Source organism: Xenopus laevis, chromosome 5S, assembly GCF_017654675.1.
Source record: "Xenopus laevis strain J_2021 chromosome 5S, Xenopus_laevis_v10.1, whole genome shotgun sequence".
Taxonomy (NCBI): Eukaryota; Metazoa; Chordata; class Amphibia; order Anura; family Pipidae; genus Xenopus; species Xenopus laevis.
In genome coordinates, this window is record NC_054380.1 from 26,968,538 (window position 1) to 26,993,694 (window position 25,157).

The window sequence follows — 25,157 nt, forward strand, 5'->3', positions numbered from 1 at the left end:
GGCAAAATCCAAATAGATCACATCTACTGCTCCCCCACTGTCCAGAATCTTACTTACCTCATCATAAAAAGCAATCAGATTTATCTGACATGACCAATCCTTCATAAAGCCATGCTGATTGCTGCGCATAATGCCATTCACTAGGACAAAATGTTGAATGTGATTCCTTAACAAGCCTTCAAATATGCCCACCACAGATGTCAGACTTACTGGCCTATAATTGAGATCATAATCCCTTTTTAAATACAGGAATTACATCAGTTTTCCTCCAATCCATAGGTACCATACCAGATGAAAGTTAGTGTGAGAAAATCAGAAATAGAGGCCAGTCTAAAACTGAACTAAGCTCCCTTAGTACCCGCGTATGAATTTCATCTGGTGCCTTGTTCACAGTGTTTTGTTTCAAAAACACAAATGCTTACAAAAAAACAAGACCATTAAAAGCCAACTACACCTACATTTTCTATTTTCACTTTTCGCCACTAGTGGGGCTTAATGGTACTTTGTGTAGCATGGATGGTGCATGGGTATTTCCCTGTACTAAGTAAAGACAATTGAAGGTGTAATGTCCCTTTAGTGATCAAAGCAGTTGTTGGATGTACCAGCCCTTTGTTCGCTTAGAATCCAAATAAAGATAATTCATTTCACATGGCATTGTGATTTTGGTGGCCAGTTAAGGAGAACTGACAGCAATTTCCGGAATAAGTAAGAAAATCTGTTTAGGTTTAGTGGTTGTGAATCCTTCTAGGAAATGTTTGGTAGGATTAAAGCTTTAATTTATACCTGGTCCCTGTAGCAGTCTCCATTCATTAGCCTAATATCCTATTTGCGAGACTCTCCTTTTAATTAAGCACTTTATGAGTTTGTAAATGCATTATTATTATTATACACCGACATTGCCATTATTTTTCAACTGCCCTTAAAATTGCCCTTTTCCATTTACAGAGATAATATAAAAACTCTAAGCCTTCCCTGAACAAGCTTCATCTCCAGCATATAAATTTGTATACCTACTGTACTAAGAGTATTCAGCAGTCTATGAGACGTGTTGTGTCTTTAACACAGAAAGGAAATGTGTTCAGAGATAAGAAAGAATTGAGCTTTTTTTGGCTGAAAGTGGTTATTGGGCAATGGCGGGCGGTGCTAGATTGGTACAAGAAGGAAGCATGGAGGCTGTGATAAAGTTGATGGGTGGGTTTTGTGCTGATAAAGGCAAATAATGCTAAAGTGTAGCTCAATGTTCCAATGGAAATGTGTACAAACACTTCTACAACTCCGTACGACTCACTTTCTTCTGTTTTTTTTTTTTGTATATTCTTTATTTAAAGAAGTAGGCATTTTACAATAGAGGAAAATTCAAATAGCAAGAAAATGAATCCTGTACAAACATTATACAAAATGAGTACATCCACAATAAGTTTTTCTCAGAAACACATTATCACAGTATCAAAGGTTGGCAAACCAAGAGGCGTGTCAGATGCTTGATAGGTTTCCCAAAAATAGTACTAGTTCGCCCATACCTCATATATTTAAAGGCGTACTATAACAATATTATATGATTAAACAGGTACGCTCGAAAGGATTCAACATTATTCAGAAATTATAAAATAGGGAAAAGATAGTAAAACCAAAAATAGAAAGGAAAGGACAGAGGAAAGAAAGAGTGCTCAGCCGTTCTACAACAGATTTTTTTTATGACATCCATTTTTTGATATTGCCTATATACCATCCAAGTTATTGGAACTGTGTATGCGCTCCTAGTCCAGGGTTATTCCCTCCTTGTGTACAGATTCCATGAATATTACCCAAGCTGACCAGGTCTTCACAAACCCCTCTTGTTTCCCAGAAGTATAGCTTAAAAGTTCCTCCATTCGCATAATGGACCCCATCTCCAAATACCATTCTTTAATTGTGGGGGGAACTGAAGATTTCCAATGGTGGGGAATCACTGCTCGAGCTGCCCCCAGACAAAATCCTGCAAGAGTCCTCTTATGTTTTATGGCCGACCCAGGTAGCATTGAAAGTAACCCAATAGCTGGGTCAAAAGGTAGGTCAATACAAGACACTTTATTAATAGTTTGGAATACATTTTTCCAGAAAGGGGTTAGTAGCTGACACTGCCACCAGATATGTATCGGAGTACCCACTGACTTATTGCATCTCCAAAACAACTCCGAAACAGATGGAAATATTTTATGTAAGATTTCTGGGCATTTATACCATTGTGATATAATTTTATAATTGGTCTCTTGCGATTTACATGCTATGGGTCAGCAAAAAACAGGAATGCCATTGGTCTGCCGTAAATTCAATCTGTATATCACTTCCTTCTGTTTTGACTTGTTATTTAAACTGGGGGGCTTTGTACTACTCACTCACTTTTTCTGGTTAAGAGCTTACAATCTACTAATAATACAAAAAGCGGTTTGAAAAAGGGACAGGGGCAATTGCTTTCCCCTGGGCTGAAATACTTCAGTGTGGTTCCATTGTGGACCAGAAGCTTTAAAGTCCCTTCAGGACCTGAGTATTGGGGTATTCATTTTTAGTATTAGTAGTAGTACGAGGTTTTAGTTTTTTTTGATGAGCTGCTGAGAAAGGGACCCAGATTGTTGTATTGCAGAGGGGATCACAAATGTCATATATTACTAATAGATTTGTGTTACTTATACAAGTATAGGATCCATTATCCAGAAACCTGTTATCCAGAATGCTCCGAATTATGGAAAGGCCGTCTCCCATAGACTCCATTTTATCAAAATAATAAAAAAAAATTAAAATGATTTCCTTTTTTTCTGTAATAATAAAACAGTACCTTGTACTTGATCCAGGCTAAGATCTAATTGGAAGCAAAACCAGCCTGTTGGGTTTATTAATGTTTATATGATTTTCAAGTAGACTTTAGGTATGATGATCCAAATTATGGAAAGACCCGTTATCCGGAAAGTTTCAGGTCCCGAGCATTCTGGATAACAGTTCCCATACCTGTATCTCATCTGCCATTATGTTTTTCTATGTTTTGTCCGCAAAAGGCATAAAAAAACCTTATTTGGATTTAATTGATCCATGCCCTGAGAGGTACAGGAGGACAAGATGGTGACAATTAAACATATTAGTGTTATGGAACCTGCACAATCCCCCCATCCTAAGTATAATTGGTTTTAGTTGGAGTTTTAGTTGAGCTGCCTAACTTAATAAATGAACTGTTCTACGCTGTGCCATACTATTACTATAATACTAGAGACATCAACGTTCTGGGACCGCTTTCTGGGAAAGGTTTGGCTCCTCCCCCAAAAACACCCCTGTGATATGGGAGAAGCCGAAAATTGCATTATTTCAAAATGTGCAACCTTAACCCTAATTCTGCTAATTGACAAAATAACCTAATGCTTTGTCTGTGTTCTTGTGTAATTAAGCCACCTCTTTGCCATGTCTTGCAGGCACTCGTGCAGAAAACATGGCCAAGGTGTACGAATTTAATTGGCAGAAGGCTGTTCCTTCCTTCATGCAGGACGGGGCTGTGTTTGACCGATATGAAGAGGTGAGAGATTGAATCCACATTTGCCGTTTTCATCAGCAGCAAAAAGTCATTATTCACATTTCCATCTTTACGAATAACCTAGAATGTGGCTTTTTGTGATAGAGCCATGCAATGCTGTAGGTACACAGGTAATAGAATTCTGGTCTCGTCCTCTATTCCTACACCAGGCTTAGGACTTTTCTGCTTAAATGTGATAAACTTCACAGAATCCTATCCCATTAGTTGAGTTAAAAATAATGCATGCAATAGGGGATGCAACATGTAATCTGTAAATGATGCCTTTGCCAAACCCAAGTGAAAGTCCTGTAAATTATAGGGATGTAATTGATCTGTTCCGCTCTCCTGAAAAACCAGTTGTCACTAACATGGTGACACTTTAATTTTAAAGAGCTAAAGCCTAAGAAAATAAGGTTACGGTTAAAAAGGGTGTTTTTTCTGTGACGACTCACTGCACCAACTCCCAGGCTTAGCAACTCTATATTAGTATTGATCCGTGCCCCTGGTTACTTGCTATCTTCTTAACTTAGTGTTGGAAACATTAGCAGGAAGTGATGTTACATAGAAAGATCATATGAGCCAAAGGTGGCCATACACGGGTCGATAAAAGCTGCCGACAGACCGGGTCGGCAGCTTATTGGCCCATGTGTGGGGCCCTTCAACTGCTTCCCCAATCGATATCTGGCTGAAAGTCGACCAGATGTCCATTGGGCAGGGTTAAAAATCCTGTTGGATTGCCGTCGACTCTGTTTGTCGATTTGGCCCCGAGATCCGACTGCCCGTATTGGCTGCATTATGATCTGATCGTCGGGCCCTAGGGCCCATGATCGGATCAGCCCGATATTGCTCACCTCAATGTAGGCATATCAGGGAGAGATCCGATCGTTTGGCGAAATCCCCAAAGGAGCCTATATGTGTATGGCCACCTTAAGACTAAGGGGCACATTTACTATGGGTTGAATATCGAGGGTTAATTAACCCTCGATATTCGACCATCTAAGTTAAATCCTTCGACTTCGAATATCGAAGTCGAAGGATTTATCGCAATTCGTTTGATCGAACGATTCGAAGGATTTTAATCCATCGATCGAACGATTTTCCTTCGATAAGAAATGGGGACCTACCCCATAGGCTAACATTGGTGCTCGGTAAATTTTAAGTGGCGAAGAAGGTGGTCGAAGTTTTTTTTTTAAAGAGACAGTACTTCGACTATCGAATGGTCGAATATTTGAATGATTTTTAGTTCGAATCGTTCGATTTGAAGTCGTATTTAAAGGTCGGAGTAGCCAATTCGATGGTTGAAGTAGCCAAAAAAATACTTCGAAATTCGAAGTATTTTTCATTCTAATCCTTCACTCGAGCTAAGTAAATGTGCCCTCATGTGTCACAAAAGGCGTTACCCTCCCGCCCCCATCCCTTTTGTACTTTTGTACGATTTTGAATTTTGGAAGATTTTACTACACAGTTTTCATCTGATAGGACTGTGGTCGGCAGTGAGACCCTCCCTTTAACTAAACTTTATTGTTACATTTTTGAATATATTTGGTGTGGCGCCTCTACTTTTCTTTATTAAAATGTAGGCATTTTGCATTGCTTACTTTCTTTTTACCCCAGGGTCTTATATCAAGTGGTCTCTTTAGTTAAGTCCAAGGCCATCACAATCCCCTAGCACCCAAACCATCGTTAAGATGACTTTAACGTATCTTGAAATTGTAATATCCTTCAGAACTCCACTGAGTAGAGCCATGGGCTCCTCAGCAGCCACACGGTCTTCTTTCTGTGGTATTACCCCCTGAGTGCCCCCCATTGAAATCTCTTTGGCGAAATGTCCCAGAAAACATAACCATTATTAAGAAAAATAATAAGATTCTGTTCCAGACAGTTCTCTGCATTTTGCACTTTTACTTGGCAGACTTCTCTAAACAGATATTCTTTATTAAAATATCTCACAGGAATGGCGGCAGGGCATTTTTAAACATTTGTTACTGTTTAATGGGCTGATTAAAATTGTTTGTGACGGGTGCCAAGTAGGAAATAATGAGAAAGCCTGAGCAAAGGTTGCAGGAAAAGCAGGATGCCCAGAACCACCCAGTAAGTGGGAATAATGTGCTCCTTGTTTCACAGTATTGGGATATTAGAAGTCACTGACAAGTTTTATGCCCATAAAAAGGCAGAGGCAGCTCAGTGGTTGGCACAGTTGCCTTTCAGCGCTGGGGTTCTATGTTCTGTTTCAGCCAGGGCATTATCTGCAATGAGTTTGCACCATGTGGGGGCTATGGTTAACACCCACGCAACATAATATACAGGAACGTTAATTGATTCCCGATACAATTGAATTGGGGGAATTTGGGGAAATGTTATAAGCTTTACTAGGGCAGTGCCTGATCTGAAATGTGCCAGCGGCAGAACAGAGCCGGCCGGGGCATGAAAGGTGTGGCCAAGATGCACCCACAGCAGTAAGGAGACCGGGTGGCACCTCTGTATGACATCATTAAACCCCAAATAAAAGTGATGACATCATCAAGCACGGTTAGAGGTCTGTGTGTTTCTCCTGTGTGCTATATATTTCTAAGTTTGCCTTTTATCTGCCTTCTAATAGGAGTCGTTTGTGTTTGAACCCAACTGCCTCTTTAAAGTGGATGAATTTGGTTTCTTTCTGACATGGAAAAGCGAAGGAAAGGTATGTGCTTAATAGTCCATCGTGTTTAAGCCTATCCAACATAAGTGCAAAAATGCACAACTGCCATGACCCAAAGCAACCAATAGGATCTTTGCTTTCAGCTTCATGCTTGTAAAAAGACTACCGTAATCAGAACTAATTGTGTATAGTTAGTTGATATTGGAAACTGCAATATAGGTATGGGACCTGTTATCCAGAATGCTCGGGACCTTGGTTTTTCCGGATAAAGGATCTTTCCATAATTTGGATCTTCATACCTTAAGTCTACTAGAAAATCATATAAACATTAAATAAACCCAATAGGATTGTTTTGCCTCAAATAAGGAATAAGGTACAAGCTACAGTTTTATTATTGAACAGAATTAAATTTTGAATTTTGGATTATTTTGATAAAAAGGAGTCTATTGGAGATGGCTATTCTGTAATTCGTAGCTTTCTGGATAACGGGTTTCCGGATAACGGATCCAAATACCTGTATAACACCCAAGTTAATACATTTTTTTTTTGGTATTGCCCTGTTTTATGGAGGTTTGTGATAGAGGCAGTTGATGTCAAAGTGGGTGCAGCAACAACAAGACAGAGAGTTACGGTGGATGAGGAGGCCATAGACATAACTTTACGAACTTTAAGAAAGATCGTTCATTTCAATACACACGTGTAGAGTTGAATCGTCCGAAGCAATACAGGTAGAAACAATAGAATTCTACCTGTATCGTATGATTCAGCACAATAAATGGGCGATGTTTGGGTAACTTCAAAGGCACCCGCTCAAAATTTTCCCTCCAGTCCAATCGACGAGCTGACCGATATCCAAGCTCTTTTTCTACCATACACGCACCAAATATCGTACAAAATTTGTTTCGAACGATATTATCTGTGCGTCTGTGGCCATTTTAGTTAGACGGGACAGGGGCTACATTTAAAGATATTTCAGAATTACTGGCTACTACTTTGCAGGTAAATTTGTAATACCAGCCCCGGCCTGGGCAGGTGTTTTACCCTAGCGCATCAGCAGATGACAGGCCCTGCGTAATTGGATCAATAAAAGTGAAGCCCACCTTGATATGAAAACCCTATCATAATGTATTTATTCTTTTTCTTCACAGGAGGGTCAAGTTCTTGAATGTTCACTCATCAACAGTATCCGCTATGGAGCAGTGCCCAAGGTAAGCACACCCAGAACTAAAGTCCAGATCCTACTATTTGCCCCAACTGCAAGTGGAGATAATTAGGGGGTGCTGAAGGGGGTTAGGGAATTAGGGAAGGTTTCAGCCTCAGAGAAACTATTTTAGCTTCTGAGCTCTGCATTTCCAGCAAAGGGGCCAGAGCCCCTGTAATACAGTCTGGAGTCTCCATGGGGTAAGCCATTGAGTTTATTCTCCCACAGGAAAGCAGGGACACAGGTGCTGCAACCTATTGACATTCCTGGAGAACTTGAAATTTCAGACAGTAATTTATACAATGGGATTATACCTTTGGAGGGAAAGTAACTGCATATTCAGTACACTGGGCCTGTTCAATATCAACTTGACAGAAGCTGATTCCTGTGCATCGTCTCTACCAGTGACTTTTATTGTTGCATTCACTTAAACACAGGCCTCCACTTTAATTCTCAGATTTCCTTCTCACATCCTTGCTCTGTACTCCTCAATCTATGGATCAGTCACATCTCTATAATTACCCAATCCCCCTGCTGCCCGCGCGCCTCCCCTGTGCCACCAAAGTAGCTATTAGTAACAATTAATGAAATCTCCATTCTAATGGCGGGTGGAATAAAAGCCATAAATAGATAAAAGATTTGCATAAAAGGGGGACAAAAATTGTGTTTTGTTATGCCCTATTCTTAATTATATGATCACATTGAGAATATTAATTGTGGATTTTTAAAGACCCACTTGAATATGGCGTCATATTCTTGACTCACAATGGGAAATTGTTTGCACAAAGGAAGCTTTTCATATTTTTTTATGATCTTTTTTTTTTTCTCTTATAAATCTATATTTATTGTCATGCAGGACCCAAAGATCCTGTCTGCACTGGAAGCTGTTGGAAAGGCGGAGCAGGAGCTGGAGGGCAAGATCTTGTGTGTTTGCTGCGGGACGGATCTGGTGAACATCAGCTTTACGTACATGGTAGCGGAGAGTGCCGACTTAGCCAAGGTATTATGATTGTGTGCTCAAGCTCTTGCCTATGTTTCTTGGCTGCGCTCACCTCGCTCTGCGGCTTTTGTGCTTGGCAAGGAGCCATTCTTGCAACAGCAACAATGTGCAAAGGCACAATAAACACTGTTTTTTGATTATTAGATGTCAGAGTGGCTCTGCAAACAAGGGCCCTTGCGGCAAATTAGGAATTCCCAGAGAAACATAATATACACAGGGAAGGTGCTAAAAATAATCCAGGAAACAGAGCAGGGCTGGTGTGCAGCGTGACAGCTCCCGTGCCGATACATATTCTCCATTCACTTCCCAAACTGTATATCTTACACTTAACAACGTTTGGAATAGAAATGGAAAACTATACTCTGTTTATCTGTGGTGATAATCACATAAGTACATGGTAAAGTATAAAACAGGGGCTTCATTTATTGGTCCCATGGGCACTAAGGTCCTAAGGGGTGGACAGTTGTGCTTTTGGGATTTCAGTGCACTTTGCACCTTACTAAATCTGGCACCCAGTAGGCACGATGCAGCCCTGTACACTAAAATCATTGGCAGGTATTAGGTATAGGGACCCTCTGCCTCTTGTTCGCCCTGGCTCTTCCTGGTACGCACAAGATAGGGGATGCCCCCTCTGAATGATTGCAGGCTGGACTGTATTTAAGCGAGAGGTGCAGGTCTTTGCCCTGAATTGTTTTGTGTCCTGCGCTACACTTTGTAAATGAGGCCTCACTTCTTTGGACAGATGTGTTTATACATTATGTTGCTCATGCTGTTCTAAGACTTGCTACATTTTTTCATGTTAGGCAGTATGGCAGCTCCCACTTATCCAAATGTAAAAAAAAAATCAAAGAAGGAATATTTTGTGCACACAATTCTTTATAATCACATTTTGTTTTGTCTCCAGTGGGCTTTTTTATTGCACAATAGAGAGCTCTAGCCATAATAATCTACTAATCCAAGCAGCTGTACGAAGGCCAAACACCAACTGCAATGCTGCTCATAGCGTACATGCTACAATTTAATTTTAATGATCCCAGCCCCCAGTTCCCCACAAGGCTTTCTCTTTGTATCCTTGCTTTGCAGAGGGGAAAGTATTGAGCTTCAGCGCCTTTGTAACCTGCTGAATTACTCATGCCGTATTCCTATTGATCCAGGGAGCGGAAGCCGGGAATATCACAGCAATATTTGCAAAGGAAGCTTCGTCCTCCCTGATGTAACGGTCTGATATATTATAAGTACAATTATTCGCTGAGGAGGAAATGAGCATTGACACTGTGACCCAGATTTAGTTACAGATGGAACGTTCCTACCCTTGCGTGTATGAAGATGAAATGCTGCTTATTATGTTAAGGAAAACATTAGTGATGTTGATGCTTCTGATGTGCACTAGGGTGTCGAAGTCTGCGTGTCCATAGAACAGGGCTCATAGTGTGACCTTTATAGAGACGCCACCAAGGCTTGTCCATCTATACTTACACCACTACAGGGAAGGACTTACAGGAGAAAAGAAGGGCTGGAGGGGTTGGAATGTATTTAAGGCATATCCAGCAACCCTTGAACCCTGCACCCACAACAGCTTCAGCCCTGCCCTTGAATCCCCACTTAACCTATAGACATTAGGAGTAGGTCCCCTTTACCCACTTACCCCACCCAAATTATCCCATGAACAGAACATCATAAATTAGGTTTAAAAAAGACACATGTCCATCAAGTTCAACCTTAAGTCTATATATAACCTGCCTAACTGCTAGTTGATCCAGAGGAAGGCGAAAACCCCATTTGAAGCCTCTCCAATTTGCCTTAGAGGGGTTAAAATTCCTTCCTAAATCTGCAATAGGACCAGTCCCTGGATCAACTTGTACTATGAGCTATCTTCCATAACCCTGTATTCCTTCCCTTGCTAAAAAGCCATCCAACTCCTTAAAGCTATCTAATGTATCAGCCTGTACCACTAATGCAGGAAGAATTGTACATCTTCACAGCTCTCACTGGAACAAACCCCTTCCCAAAACTGAGCCAAACCCCCTTTCTTCTAATCGGAATGGGTGCCCACGTGTGTGCTTTTGGCACTGCACGTTACATTTCTATGTTAATGTCCCAGCTGATTTGTGACTCTCTATCGACACCCAGCGGAGATCGGAACTTCAACAGCTCCCCTTCAGATACAGCAGATTTTATTAGGATTTACTGAAAGTTTGTGCAGCTTGTTTCATGCCAGGAGCAGAGAGCTTACACTGGCTTTATGGAGCTTGGATGTCAAATTAGTGAAAGTAATAACGTTTCCAAACAATGCTTCAATAGGTCTTTTCATTCTGAAAGGTTAAAGGTTTTATTGATGACGAGACCCCTTCTGGGATATTTGTCAGTCTAAAAAGAGACACATGTTAAAAGGAGGAATAATCATGTGCTGCAATTTCAGCTTGATAATTAATCACTGGGTACAAGGAAGTCCTGCCCTCCCCAAGCCTCTCTCACATAGAACATTGTTATAAAAATAGATAAGTCCCTAATGTTCTCTCCCAGACCTTCCTAAGGAATGGCATGGGGATAGGGGGCTTCTGTTATTCTGGGAATACACTAAGGAGTATATTTATAAAGCTTTAATGAATTATACCAAAAAGTGGTGAGAAAACTGCTAAAAGGAAAATGTCCCCCTTTTTGGCGCAAGCTCATTCCATTGGGATTATGTAGAAAGGGTGCATTCCTGTATGTAGGTATACAACTATAAATAGACTTTTTACACCGACATACCTGATTCCACATTCCTGATTGAAAGGAAACCATGACAGTGGCTCGAAGGAACCAATTTTCAACTTTCGACTCACAAAGTCCTGCAGCCCCTCCCCTTGTTCTTTTGTGAAAGGAAGGATTGTGGGAAGTTCCTCTCCCTGCAGAGAATCTGTGCAGCTCTCGCTATCAATAGAAACAAGATGAGGGAGAAGTTGTATTACACCTAAGTGGGCTGGGGAGCTGTTCCCTAAGAGCACAGTAGTGATGGGTGGACTGGCCCAAAACCTGGGGAACCCACGGAGGGGAGGCTCAGAGGATCATTTTTTTAGTGCACAGCAATCCCCACCCATTAGAGCGGCTATTCGTCATCAGCCCGCGCGCTCTTTGTACACTTGCACCTGCCCCTCCAGTGACATCAGAGACAAAGCAGGGGGCATAAAACGGCAGCACTCTGGGTCAGGCTGGGGGTGGTTTGGAGTTGACATACAGACTATTATAGCTGGATCTTTTGTGTATGTTTAACCAAATGCATATACAGTGTATCTATATCTGATAAATTCATATTATTCACCGTGTTACACAGGCGGTGGATGAGCTCATGTCAAAAAGGGTCTGTTTTTTCCCTCTTGTCCTCTGACATGGGGTTATATATAAATTATACTGCATATATGCATTAGTATGAGCCATGACTTTAGTTGCCCTGCAATCCTATCACAAGTTAACCAGTAACGTTCTGCTTTTTCCTGTGGTCAGATAAGAGGATTCTGTTCTCTTACACCTTTTAGATTGGAATGTCATCGCACGAAATGTGTCAGTGCCCATCTCTCTATTAAAGATGCAAACATCTTTAAAAAGCAGGTCTGGACTGTGAATTAAAATCGGCCCTGGCATTTCAGGTACACAGAGGCCCAATCAGCCCACACAGAGGCCCAAACAGCCCCCACCAGCCCACTAAATACTGAGTTTCTATGGCACCTTATAGCAATCCCTCTGGCATTTGCCAGAAACCATAGATTGCCAGTCCAGGCCTGGTCAAAAGAGCAATTGCCATGTCAATAATAAACATTTGGTGCCAGGGCTTGATGTGGGGTCAGGGCCAGCCAATTGCTCCTGCTCGTTAGGAATGTGAATGTGGCAATTAGAGGGAAAACAAGTAATTGAAATAGCACAAAGGTTCATGTTGTCCGTTCATTATTTCTGCATTTCTTCCCTGGTTTTATTTCTGCAATTCAGCCAAGTGTGAAATGGATTTATAATACGTGTGAATGGAGCCAATTTATTGGACAAACCTGCAAAGCAAATTGAAATCAAGTGTTTAGCACAAAGATGTCGATTGGGAAGAGGCCGGGCAGGGAGTTAAAGGAGAGCGAAAGTCACATGCAGATGCCCCTTCTCTTAGAGCCTATAATCAAACTGCTAGGTCTCTAGGGGGCCTGATTATTATCCCATCAGTCACATGGGCCCCTAGTTAGACTGACCACTAGCATTCCCACAGACAAGCACACAGCTGAATACTGATAGTACAAAAGGATTTGCATTTTGTATGGTTAATTGTTATTTAATGTAATTGTTGAAAGACAGTGGCGCAAGTTACCCCACATTTGTACCTTTGTTCTTGCAATCCATGTTCTTTGTGCTTTGCTTGCACACTGTGCATAACCAACAAAGTTTTCAGTGTTATCATTGTTTTCCAGATGATCAGTATTTCTGTACATTGTTATTCCTACTATTATTATCAATGACCCATTCCACAGCACTTTACAGAGATTATCAGACACATCAGCCCCTGCCCCAGCAGAGCTTACAATCACATTCAAATCATATGGTCAATGTTATCAGCCGTGGGGGGAATCCCACGCAAACTTCTTACTGTGTTTTTTATTCACTGACTGGCCTGAAAATAGAAGATAAATGTGTTAGTGAGCATTAGATGACACGTGTGTAAATATGTATTTATGCTGTAGTTTTAGTACTTTCTGTTGCCCAATGTGTACAAGAGATTTACAGAATAACTGCAGAGTATATTGTACCGTTTCCATTGTAAAGTAACATGTGAGCAGTCTGGCTTTGCCCGTATGTGTAGCGTATATTTCCTTATATGTTCCGTGTGTTTGTCTGTCTTTCAGCAATGGGTAGAAGGGCTAAAATCTATCACGCATAATTTTAGAGCCAACAACGTCAGTCCAATGACATGTCTCAAAAAACAGTAAGTGTCCTTTTTTTTGTGTCTTTTGTTTTCTGTTTGTTTTTACCATGTGAATTTCCAAGCTCGGTCTGTTTTCACAGCAAAAACTCTTATTCTTCTTATTCTGTTTTTACATATGATATGTGTTCACATGACTTTAAGTTTAATATATTTTATACATTATGGGAACTATAGTAGGCCGTGGGACTTTTGTGACTATTTTATAAATCTCTATATCTTAAAGATCTTAAAGGGGAGGTTGCCAAATGAGCAGATCTTTCCCCCATATGCCCACCTTTAATTGGGCTGATCTTATCAGTAGGCTCTAGGGCACAACAATCGGATCACAATGAAGGAGATATAGGCATTTGGAGTAAAGACTGCATCAACGAGCCATATATTCATTGGGGAAGCCCATCGGAGGGCCCCACAAATGAACCAATAAGCTGCCAAGTCTTGAATGAGCCAATTAGCTGCCAAGTGTTGAAGAACAAGCCTGAAAGCCTCTGCTTTAGGAATTTTCTATATCAGTATTTTTCAAGGTAATTAATAGGGTGTGCTGGAATTAACCCCTCTTGCCTGTTTATGTATATATGAAACAGGTGCAATTGTAGCATGTGCCTCAGGTCACTCCACGTTTTCAGCTGTTGAGGTAAAGGGTGTTACACATGTAAACCTGGTGTGGGTGTTCATTCTGTTGCATGTGTACACCTCTTGTTTCTGCTCAGTGTTCTACAATGACCCACCCTAAGCTCCTACATAAAGTGCCATTGAGTCAATAGGAGTGAACATGATGTTTTTGGTTCAGTGCCACCTTTTGGGATTCATAATTTTTTCAGCTCACTCCATTTAGCTGATATTACAAATACATTCATCTATCCAAGTAAAAATAGTTCATACAGAAGAATTTGTCCCACTTGTACAGGGGCTGCCTATAGTTTGGTAGCACTTTCTTAGGGCACATGTAGATACTTAGAATATAATGACACAAAATGACAACAAATTCCAGATATACAAAATATTTTCTAAAGATCCATTGTGACTGGTCCCGTACAATACCTGTGCCACAAAGGCCATGAAAGTCCCAACCCTGGCACAGTGCAGTTGAGCATCAGTTGAGTATCAGTTGAATATAATTAGTTGAAGAACGTTAAGGCAACATTGCATGGGCCAAGCTTGAATGCCTCCCACTTAATCAACCCATGAGCTGAAGAGACAGAGAGGGGCATGCACTAAAGTCTACATTATTTCCACCTTTGTTTCTTTTAACTGAAAATATATTGAACACGTTGTGTTTTTTGTTGAATGTATTTATTGGCAGCAGGAAAAGTTATAACTGATAGATTCATTTTCTGTTTTAACCTAATTCCAAACAAATTAAGCAGTTGACTGAAGAACAGAAAAGGAATTCAATGATTCCAACAGAAAAAACAACAATAACAATTTTATTAGCTGTAAAGCTCAGGTTGATTTCTGTTTGATGAAAATGTGTCTTTTTGTTAAATGATTGATGTAGCCTTGCAGCTTTCGCCATGAAGGAAAGGAAGGAACGGTTACCCCAAAAAGCAGCTTTCCTCTTCTTGTCTGACATGAAGGGGCAGGTTTAGCAAATGAAGAGCTGGGGAAAACTGATGGATTCCTAGAAGCTCCATATTTTTCTCATTTAAGTGCTGAACACTTTGGGTATCAGCACTTTTGTGAATCAATTGAGAATTGTCAATTTATCAAAGAAGATACATTGGAATATGTTTGGCTGAACAGATTCTGAGATGAACCCCTTAATCCGTGCTGCAAATGGCAAGTGCAGAAGCTAATGAGATTATCAATGCCAGGTAAACTGGACTTCTTATATGTGGAGGCCAGAGTCTTGTGCACCCCCTTCTTCAGTTTAGAAATGCAGTACAAAGTATTGATTGGCACACACATGCTGGAATAAATATATGTTGCTTGTAGATAGTGATGGGGTTGTAAAGGTCCAGGGTAATGTGTATTTATAAATGGCCTCCCCACCTTTCTGAACATCATGTGTATCTTCTCCTAGAATACAGATAGAAATCCATAGCTTTGAGAAAGAACTGCCCTCTATTCATATGATGGGGGCAGGGGTCTGACAAGTGGTGTAACTGATGTTTTTTTCTTTTTTACCCTGTAACTTAGCTATTGGGTAAATATGAGCCTCATTCTGAATGGCCTTCAGACTAAAAACAAACACCTACTAACTCAGCCGAGTGCTTTTATCACCCCCCGATCCGCAGCTAAATACAGAGAACATTCTTGTTATGCCAAGGACACTGATTCTTTCACAGAATAAACACTTTGGTCGGAAAACAATTATATGCCAATATTATAGTCTAATATAAATGTGGCATTTAAGGCTAAAGCAGCCATGTGCATTGTCACCTAGGGTTGCAATTCCTCATTTAAATGGATTTAAATCCCCCAAAAAAAGCTTTTTGTTTGTTGGTATTTTTTTAGATATAATTTTTATATTAGCTATCCAAGAATGTAGTTTGAAGGGGAAAATATGTGTTCAATTACCTCTTACAGACAACATGAATGATGGGACTGCACCTGCAGTCTGACCGCATTTTGCTCCTCGTAAAAAAAATCTGATTGGCATCTGGGGATGCCTCTATGCCTTACCTGCATGCCCCTTACGAATACAGAGCTACCAAATGTATTCTTGGGGTGAACACTGGTCTCTTTGCTCAGCTTTTGTTGCTTCAGGGTTTGCATGTATTTGTTATAATAGCAAGCTTCTAGGTCAGTGGTTTTTGGACATATTTGGTTCAGGCCTCGTATTGAGACCAGATATTTGGTCAGGGTCTTCCATAATAAGTTTACACACTTTTGAAAACAGCACATCATTCATTCAGCCACAGTTCCTAGAACATCTTGGCGAACAAATTATGTTCTCCTACAAAATTCACCCAAGTTGACTTTCACATTGGCCTTCAGAAGTATCTATGTAGGAGAGCAAATAGACATTCAACAAAAAATCTCACCCCAGCTACTCTTCAGGCTGGGTCCCTAAAAATCAAGGTTATAAATCCCGTCGGGAATTGGCAGCCCACAGTTTGGGAACCACTTCGTCAGGTGATGCTCAAGCCAAACCTCTTATACGTTATTGTCTCTTTCAGAAATATTACAAAGTGCTGCTCCTGTAGGGTTAACAAATGTGAGATACATTTTCTTCATAAATGCTATTAAGCTTTAGTATTGAACAAGTTGGGAAGTGGGAGAATCAGTTCCAGCCTCACAAAATTCTTTTTAATATGTTCTAGGCTGGGAGTTTGTGGAACATAAATCAAAACATAAATACGTTTGTATATAATTATAATCTTACAATTCATCCAAAAACCTCAAAATGTGTTATTAATTATATTAATTATACTTTTTTTCTCTTCCCCCCCCCCCAAGCTGGATGAAATTGAAGTTTTTAACAAACATCAGTGGAAAGATCCCAGTACGGAGGTAATTGAATGAAATGACAGTTGACAGTTGTGACTTGGAATGAGGGTAAATGTATTAAAAGTGTCAGTGGCATCCAAACAGCAACAGCACTTACTATCACATTGGTGGATAGATCATTTTAACTTGTGACTTCTATTATATTAACCCATGTAATTCCAGATAAGGGTCATGTAATACAAGGGGCAACATTTTCACCTGATCTACTTACCAATAGCATCTTATCATTTGTTACCCGGCATACAGGTTAATAGCAAAAGCTCCCTGCTGATTGGTTGCAAATATAGAAGGGCCGTTATACAAATTTGGAGCTTTTTAATAACTCAGTATGTGTATAATGGAAAAAAAGGCTGAAATGTGCAAGCATTCTTTGACACCACTATAGATAATAATATACAATATTATTATTACAACTTATTTTGTAAAATGATAATAAAATTGTATAAAATCGTCTAAAGATTCTTGCATGGTGGGCACTCTACTTGTGCTTCAGTTCTCTTGGCCTACAGATGCTTTTGGGCTCCTAGTGATCATTAGAACACCACGTTACTGAGATACTTCTTCTCTCCTTCTAGTATCACAAGAACATTTGCATCAGGCAAAACAGAAAAAGTCATCTTTCAAGCACTCAAAGAGTTAGGTCTCCCCAGTGGAAAGGTAAGTGTTGAAGTGTATGCACAATTATTGAACTGCTCTCGCATTGGTTGGGAATTCCAGCAAAGGACTCCTAAGGGTCACCTGTAGAGATACCTGTTGATATATCAGAAGATAAACTTGTAGAGATGGGGTGTGAATTCCCATTAGAGCTCTGCTTCAGTTTGTAGATGTCATATAGAGAAAAACGGGTTCTTGCAATCCCAATCTCCAGGGACTTCTGTTTTTGACCTTTAGTAGAGTAAACCTTTTTTCTTGGATTTGACCTTGGTTTTCAAAAGAGCCCAGTAGATATGGGTTCAATGCCCAGCCAGATATTGGTTTGGCAGCCTCAGTTTCAGCCTCATAAATAGGACAACGAGTTGCCGACTCAGTATGAAGTGACCAAGGTGGTGTATGGACAGATCTGTAGACTATATATAAGCTTATACAAGCCTTTTATTGGAATGTTATGATGAACTGTATTCATTTGTCTGGTTAAAGAAATTGTATGGACACACTAGTCGGAGTTTTGTTTCTGTACTATCAATGTCACACTTAGGCAATGCACTTCTGTCACCTTGTCTCTGGCAGGTTACCTAAATGACTTTAACTGCAAATATGTCATTTTAAACAGGAAAGTCAGTTCTTCTAATGAAGAGAGACCAACTGGGTACAAAATTGTCCCTGGGCATTAGACAATTCTTTTTCTATATGATCCTATTAAAAACTTTTTTAAAACCATAAAAAAGGGGTGGGATTATAATTTTCCTTATATTTTCTTGGCACAAGTACATCTATTTCTATTTACTGCTTTATGCAGAACGATGAAATCGAACCATCGGCCTTCACCTTTGATAAGTTTTATGAGCTCACGCAGAAGATCTGCCCTCGTACTGACACAGAGGAACTATTTAAAAAAATGTAAGTTTCCTTTTTTCCCATTTTAAATATTTCAATCTCTGTATTATTTAGCCTGCTCTCCTTTCCAAATATATGTATGCAGCACACACACATATATTTGCCTGACATGCTTTATTTACTAGCTTTGGGGAACACATTAACCCCCGGCACAGAACATTTGCTTTCCTCCTTGGAACATGAGTAGAAACACTTCCTTTTACACGTGATTAATGTTGTGCTCCGGCCTTTACTAACTCTCTACAGATTAACTTGCTTGGTTAGACATTAACATGGTACATAAACAATGTCGTTATCTCACACAAACACCAGCCTTTAATGATATCAAGTAATAACAGCCATGTGCCTTCTCCAACAAGTCTTTAGATTCTGCACATATTAAAATAGATTTATATATATATATTGGATATGTAATAAATTCAGATTGTGAATTCTATTTTCCATATACTTGAGAACTTACCTTTTTTCTAATAAATTTCTTTTCAGCAATGGAGACAAATCTGATTATTTAACGGTAGACCAATTAGTGAGCTTTCTAAATGAAGTAAGCTTTTTCATACATTAACTTCTATTATAGTCTGTCTGCCGTGGCTTCCCCTCTCCAGCCCTTCCCATTGCATGTCTCATACAATCAGTTTGCTTTGCCTCTGATCCGCTGGGATTCCTACTACTATGGGTGCATCTCGGTGCTACAAATGAAAAGCTCCCTCATATCTTCCTTTGCTTTCTACATGTCTGCTTTTCCAGTTTGCTTTTGTGATCCTGTTTGTGAAATTGTCTTGCTCTTGTTGGGCATTCTTCTTTGGATGTTTGTTGCATTATGGGTATACGACATGCCTCTGTAACGTACAATGCCATGGTCTATGCATTGCCAACATCATACTGTTTCTTAAAATAACAAATGCTGCAAGTGAAATGGTGCCGAGTGCAGTGTCTCCGGTTTGCTCATTTGTAATGAAACTTTCCTTTAATGTCTAAGTGTTTATATGACTATTTATGCCACAATGGCCCCATATAGAAGGACATCTGATGATACACTATGTGGCACTACTGCTTCCATGTGATAACTGTAGATTGCGTAAAAGCTGTGTGCAGATGGAGCTCACCTCTTTAGGGTTTGGGTGCCATTCACCCACCTCAATCAATGTTGCATCACAATCAGTGCACATCCTCCTTATAATGGGGAAGAGAAAACAGCAACGACACAACTGGAGTCTTATGGAATGGAGCTGCCTTATGCCCTGCTGATGCACAACTACGGTACATGCCTTATTTAACTATTTCATGTCCTATGGAAAAGGTGTTATCACCCTTAGACATGAAGCTTGCAATCAGGTAAAAGCTATGCCAGAGCCAGATGAGGAAGCTCATTTAAGTTGCAAAAAAGTGAAGTATCAGTATAGTGACAGGTCTTATCCCTTTGCAAAGAAGATAAAAGGTGATGGCTGAAGAAAAGCAAAAGGACTTCATTGATGAAAGCCAAAATGTGGTGACCCCATTCATTATGAACCATTGCTTACTAAAATGTATATTCCTAAGTGCTCACAGTGGTCTTATTGCTTAGACTCCTCCTCTGCATGGGAGTGTTTACTACTATTACAAACTTATATGTACTAGATACAAAGGCTTTATCCTTCTGGCTTGTTGCAAATGTGGAAATCATAAGGCAAGGGCCACTGCTCAGTTAGAAGGGAATGGGTCTTGTGCTAAGAGTAGTAATGGTAGAAATGGCTGGAATTAATGAGGGATTTCGGTGGGAGATGCCTCTATTGATGTCATATTATTAAGGAGATAGGAGCCGCACAAACTTAATGCAGTAATGGATCCTAGCCCATGTATGTGTGAACAGAAAACTTTTCTTGTGCAAAAGTCTTAAAATGTTGGATATTTCTTGTACCCTCTACAGCCAAACAAAACACCATTATGGCATTAAGTGTGTGTGCCTCACCTTAGGATGCTTTTGCACTATGATTATCCTCCTGATCTAAGAGTATGTGGGTACCGTTGTTTAATGATGTCATGACATTGGTCACTTTCTGTTCCTGGATCTAGTTTTATCCTAGTTAGTTCCAACTACAGTAGATCAAAGCCTGCTAGATCCTTAATAGCATTTCCCTCCCATATCAAACATTTTAGGGCAGATACATAAAACAATCAAGCTGACCAACAACCATATGCCCTAGTGTTGTGTGAGTAAGGCTTATGTGGTGTTATGCACACAGTTTGTGTTGGACCAGTAAACCATAGCAAACATTGAGCAAACAATCTATAGCAAACAATAAGGAAGTGTCTTTTACTAAAATACCATTTGATAATGAAAAGCAGCATCTGATTGGTTGCAATGGGTCAATAGACTGTGGTAAACCTTGCCTAGGAACCTACACAACACATATCGACTGTATTATATTAGAAAAATAAGCTGTATGGAGTGTAGTTACTGGCCTGTTGTAAGTATCTGACCTGCTGGTAGCAGCCGCCACTCCGTGTTGTTGGGGTTTGATCCATCACTTTACTCGTACCCATGCCAAGCTTGGTAGGCATGCTAAAACCATTAGTCTGCTATGAATTTTCTAGTATCAAGACAAATGCTCATGTTGCATGCTAACTGGTTTTCATGAAATCTTTTATTTTATCACCTGAAGAACAGTCAGATAATTCAAAATACCTGCACTATAAAGACCCAATGCAAATGTTCTTAGAATATCTACATTCAAATACAAACAGCTCATTGGACCAGTATAACCATAACTGTGTTTACGAGTAAAACATACTTAACATGTAACATTTCATTTGTTCAATGGGAAAACTATAAAATCCATATGCTTTATTATTAGAAAATATTTGTTTTCTTCAAATTTCCCTTCAATGGAAAGTATAGTATAGTATGTGAGTACAGCTTATTCTGTGCACCTAATATACATTGTCTTCATAATTCACTATAGATGTACTGAACATAGTAGACAGCTGTAACAAACCAATATAGTGTTTCTATATTTCTATGGAGGCTTTTTAGGTTATATGTACGGGCAATTAATCTCAATTTAGTTCTTTTTCTGCTCACAAAACTTTATCATGATTTGGAAATAGCAAACTTTGAATAAGAATTTAGAAAAATGGACATAATTCTTGAATATAGGGTTTAAATAGAATAAACAGAGCATGCATCCTAGGAATCTCGTGGTTTAGAATATTAAGTGGCAAAAAGAAAGGTGCCCCAGGACACATTTAACTTCATGCTGTGGAGGAGCTGATCGCATGATGTTACCATTACAGTCATTATATGGGCTGCCAGAAATATAGGATTTGTGCTGTGTAATGCAGAACCAATATATGTGGGGCAATTATAAAAAAATCTGAAGTTAAAAATACTTTTCAGACAAAATCGAATTGAGGTGAAAATGCCATTGAACCTAAAACTTAACACTGGGTAACTGTGTCCCTGGTTGGAGCAGGACAATGTGTGTTCCATGTGTGTGTTCCGTGTGATCGTCTAACAAATGGATGACCATGGTTATGTGCCACAGCTATGTTCCCTACTTGGGCTTGGCAGGTTTTCTTGAGTAAATATAGATAGGGCATGGAACATTTTGAAGAAATCCTCCAAATTGAAGGAGCTGGCCAAGTTGGGTTTTGATTCCACCCTACAGAGGAATATGATCACTTAATATATTATTTAGAGACCATGCAAAAGGTCTCTCTAGGAGACTGGTCACTAGTAGAGCTTCCGAGAGGAAAGAACAATTGCCATGAGAAGTGGGGGGCACTGTATTAAGCAGGGGGTGTTGTCATTCCTCTAACATTAGGATGGGGTAGCTGTTGAGTCTTTTCCATGAGAAGGCCGTAGTCGGACAAGATCATATCAAACAAGGGTAAGATGCACCTTTAGCAACTTAGTGGACCACTGTTATTTCTTCCAGTACTGGTTTGAGAAATCCATTTAAGACTTTTTTTGAATAAGCTTTATACAAGGGTTATACAGTACAGGATTTCCAGCTGTAGTAACCCTATTACTGTTATACAGTCACCTGTTGAGTGGATGTATCCGCTGTAGGAACATGAGTGTATAAACATTCCATAAGCCTATTTCATCGCTTTTAGACCCAAAAGTGGGTTTATGTTTGAGAATGAGGGTTAAGCTGGTTGGATGTCAGTTTTATATCATTGAGTTGTTCCGCTAAAATATACAGTTTTGTTCAAGTAGACTGCTGGGTTCAATGCATTCACAAAGGGATCAATTAATATGATCTTTTGTTTAACTCTGTTGTCTTTCAAACATAGCATCAGCGAGATCCTCGTCTGAACGAGATTCTCTTCCCATTCTTTGATGCCAAAAGGGCCATGCAGATAATTGAAACCTATGAACCAGATGACGAGCTGAAGAAAGGAGGTAGGACATGTGCATCATCTTGCCTACAACTGCATAGTAGTGTTGTGCGATATTGTTTCGCCACAATAATGCCCATAGACGCTAATGGGTGAAACAATTTGTCCAAAAAAATTTTTCACCCATAGACTTCAATGCATTTCGGCAAATTTTCAGAGAATTTTCGGCGAAACGGGTCAGATTTGCCCATCACTATTGCATAGCAAAGACATGTCCTTATTCATATAAGAATTGTAAGATCTTGACCACAACCCTCAGAAGCCATTGGTGGTTCTGGTAAATGTTGCCCTTATCTGAAAAATGCTTGATAAAACAGTTGAACTCAAAAGCAGATTGTTATTTTTCCTTAATTTCCAATGCAGTTGCTATTGGGGAAATCACAATTAAATTGGTGTAATATGCCCCTGCACCATTGCATGCAGCTCTATCTCACAGCTGGGCCCTCTCTCGTGTTATTTAACATTTGGCATAGAACAGACTGAGAAATCACCTTCTAAACCTGTTCTCTCTCTTGCAGGTCAGATATCAAGTCATGGCTTTTGCAGGTATCTGATGTCAGATGAAAATGCTCCTGTCTTCCTGGACCGCTTAGAACTCTACCAAGAAATGGATCAACCCTTGGCTCATTACTTTATCAGTTCGTCCCACAACACGTACCTCACTGGGAGACAGTTTGGTGGGAAATCTGCAGTGGAGATGTACAGACAAGTCCTGCTGGCCGGATGCAGGTTGGCAATTTTATGAAACAGCTTGAGATGCATAAAGACCTGAAGAACCCAAGTCTTAGTCAGTCCTAATGAATAGTGTATTAACTGGTGCACAGTTTGCTCCACTTCTACTAAGCCCATAGCAGCCAATCAGCAGGTAGCATTTACTGACTCCTGTACAAAGTAATGGGCTCGCACACCCATACCTTCCCAGCATATCTAGGATGGTGCTCAATGATAGAGACACCCTCAAATGCAGATCCAAGTAGGGAGATCCCTTGTTTAGTTTATTTTTTACTTTGCCTATATATATTGTTTTACCCGTATTTCTTTGACCCCCTTGGTTGCTTGAAGGTCCATCTCTTCTTTTCAAGGTTTCTCTGCTTCGCAGCTCTCCAAGTCCTAGCCACTCGGAGTCCATGTACACCAGTATCTTGTACTGATTAGATCTAAGGATACCCAAACAGGCTGTCTGCAAGTATCTGTGCATTTAAACCAGCAGTTCTGGTTGCATAGTTAGCCCTGGTGTCATTAAATGGGTTGTCCGCATTTCATTTAACTTTTGGTATGATGCAGAGCTTGCTCTTCTGAGACAATTTGCAGTGGGTTTTCATTTTTATATGTTTTGAGTTATTGAGTTATTTAGTTTTTTATTCAACAGCTCTCCAGATTGCAATTTCAGCCATCTGGTTGCTTGAATTAAAAGATGAGTAATAAAAAGTAGCACTAGCAATAAATAGCTTTTTATGTATTTTTTTAGACAGGTTCAGAAAGCTGGAAATAGTCAATAGAAAAAATCAAATAATTACAAATTAGAAAAAAAAGACCAATTGAAAAGTTACTTCGGGGCAGATTTATCAAGGGTCGAATTTCGAATAAACAAAACTTCGAAATTCAAATGAAAAAAGACCAACCGAAATTTATTAAAAACATCAAAGTTTTTTTTTTCTGGGTGAATAGGTAGTTTTTGTTCAAAGTTGAATCGTACAAATCGAAGTAACATCGTATTCGATCAAATTCGATTCAAAGTTTTTTCTTAAAAAAAACTTTGATTTTTCAAAGTCCACCAATTGACTCTAAATAGGTTCTAGGAGGTCCCCCATAGGCTAAATCAGCAATTCGCCAGGTTTGAGATAGCGAATGGTCGAACATGCTAAATTTCGTTATTTGAATTCTCGAATTTTCACTTCGACCCTTGATGAATAAATATATAAAGATACTAAAAGTTAAGATGCATCACCCCATGATTTGCCTTCTCCAATAATTCCTTTTGACGAGAGTAAAAGCCTCTCATTTTTGGTTTTAAGGCAGTGCTATGTCTATGGCATTAGATGAATACCTTCTGTTTTGAGAAGCTGCCAATAGAAAACAGAATGGGTATGGCACATAGGGGCACCCATATAACTGTCTATATTATCTGTGTAACAAGGTGCGTAGAACTGGATTGCTGGGATGGAAAAGGGGAAGATCAGGAGCCAATCATAACGCATGGGAAAGCAATGTGCACTGATATACTTTTCAAGGTGAGTCTCATCAGTTTAGCAGGTTCCATGGTGTTTGCACTACTTTTTTGTCTTCTCTCTTATCATTTTGATTTTTCAGATTTGTTACCTTACCCTTTTTATCAGTAGGTGCTACTGATTCTTCCGTTGGACTTCACCTATATTTATTTTACCAATCTGATCAGCCGGGCTGTTATTAATATTCATTATGAATACTGACGTGTATTGATTGGGTTGAAATAAATTGAAT

General features: G+C 39.7%; 1 protein-coding gene across 9 annotated transcripts in view; it reads left to right on the forward strand.

Annotated features, from left to right (window-relative positions):
- The window catches only part of plcb4.S (phospholipase C beta 4 S homeolog), a 160,021-nt gene that overhangs the window by 76,518 nt on the left and 58,346 nt on the right, over positions 1-25,157 (forward strand). For all 9 annotated transcript variants that reach the window (XM_018265087.2, XM_018265083.2, XM_018265084.2 and 6 more), the window contains 12 exons: positions 3,438-3,538; positions 6,135-6,215; positions 7,322-7,381; positions 8,231-8,374; positions 13,231-13,310; positions 16,710-16,763; positions 17,336-17,417; positions 18,217-18,317; positions 18,801-18,858; positions 22,593-22,701; positions 23,216-23,426; positions 24,835-24,928. In XM_018265087.2, the coding sequence (XP_018120576.1) occupies positions 3,455-3,538; positions 6,135-6,215; positions 7,322-7,381; positions 8,231-8,374; positions 13,231-13,310; positions 16,710-16,763; positions 17,336-17,417; positions 18,217-18,317; positions 18,801-18,858; positions 22,593-22,701; positions 23,216-23,426; positions 24,835-24,928 (1,158 nt within the window). In that variant the 5' untranslated portion in view covers positions 3,438-3,454. The remainder of the gene's footprint in view (positions 1-3,437; positions 3,539-6,134; positions 6,216-7,321; positions 7,382-8,230; positions 8,375-13,230; positions 13,311-16,709; positions 16,764-17,335; positions 17,418-18,216; positions 18,318-18,800; positions 18,859-22,592; positions 22,702-23,215; positions 23,427-24,834; positions 24,929-25,157) is intronic.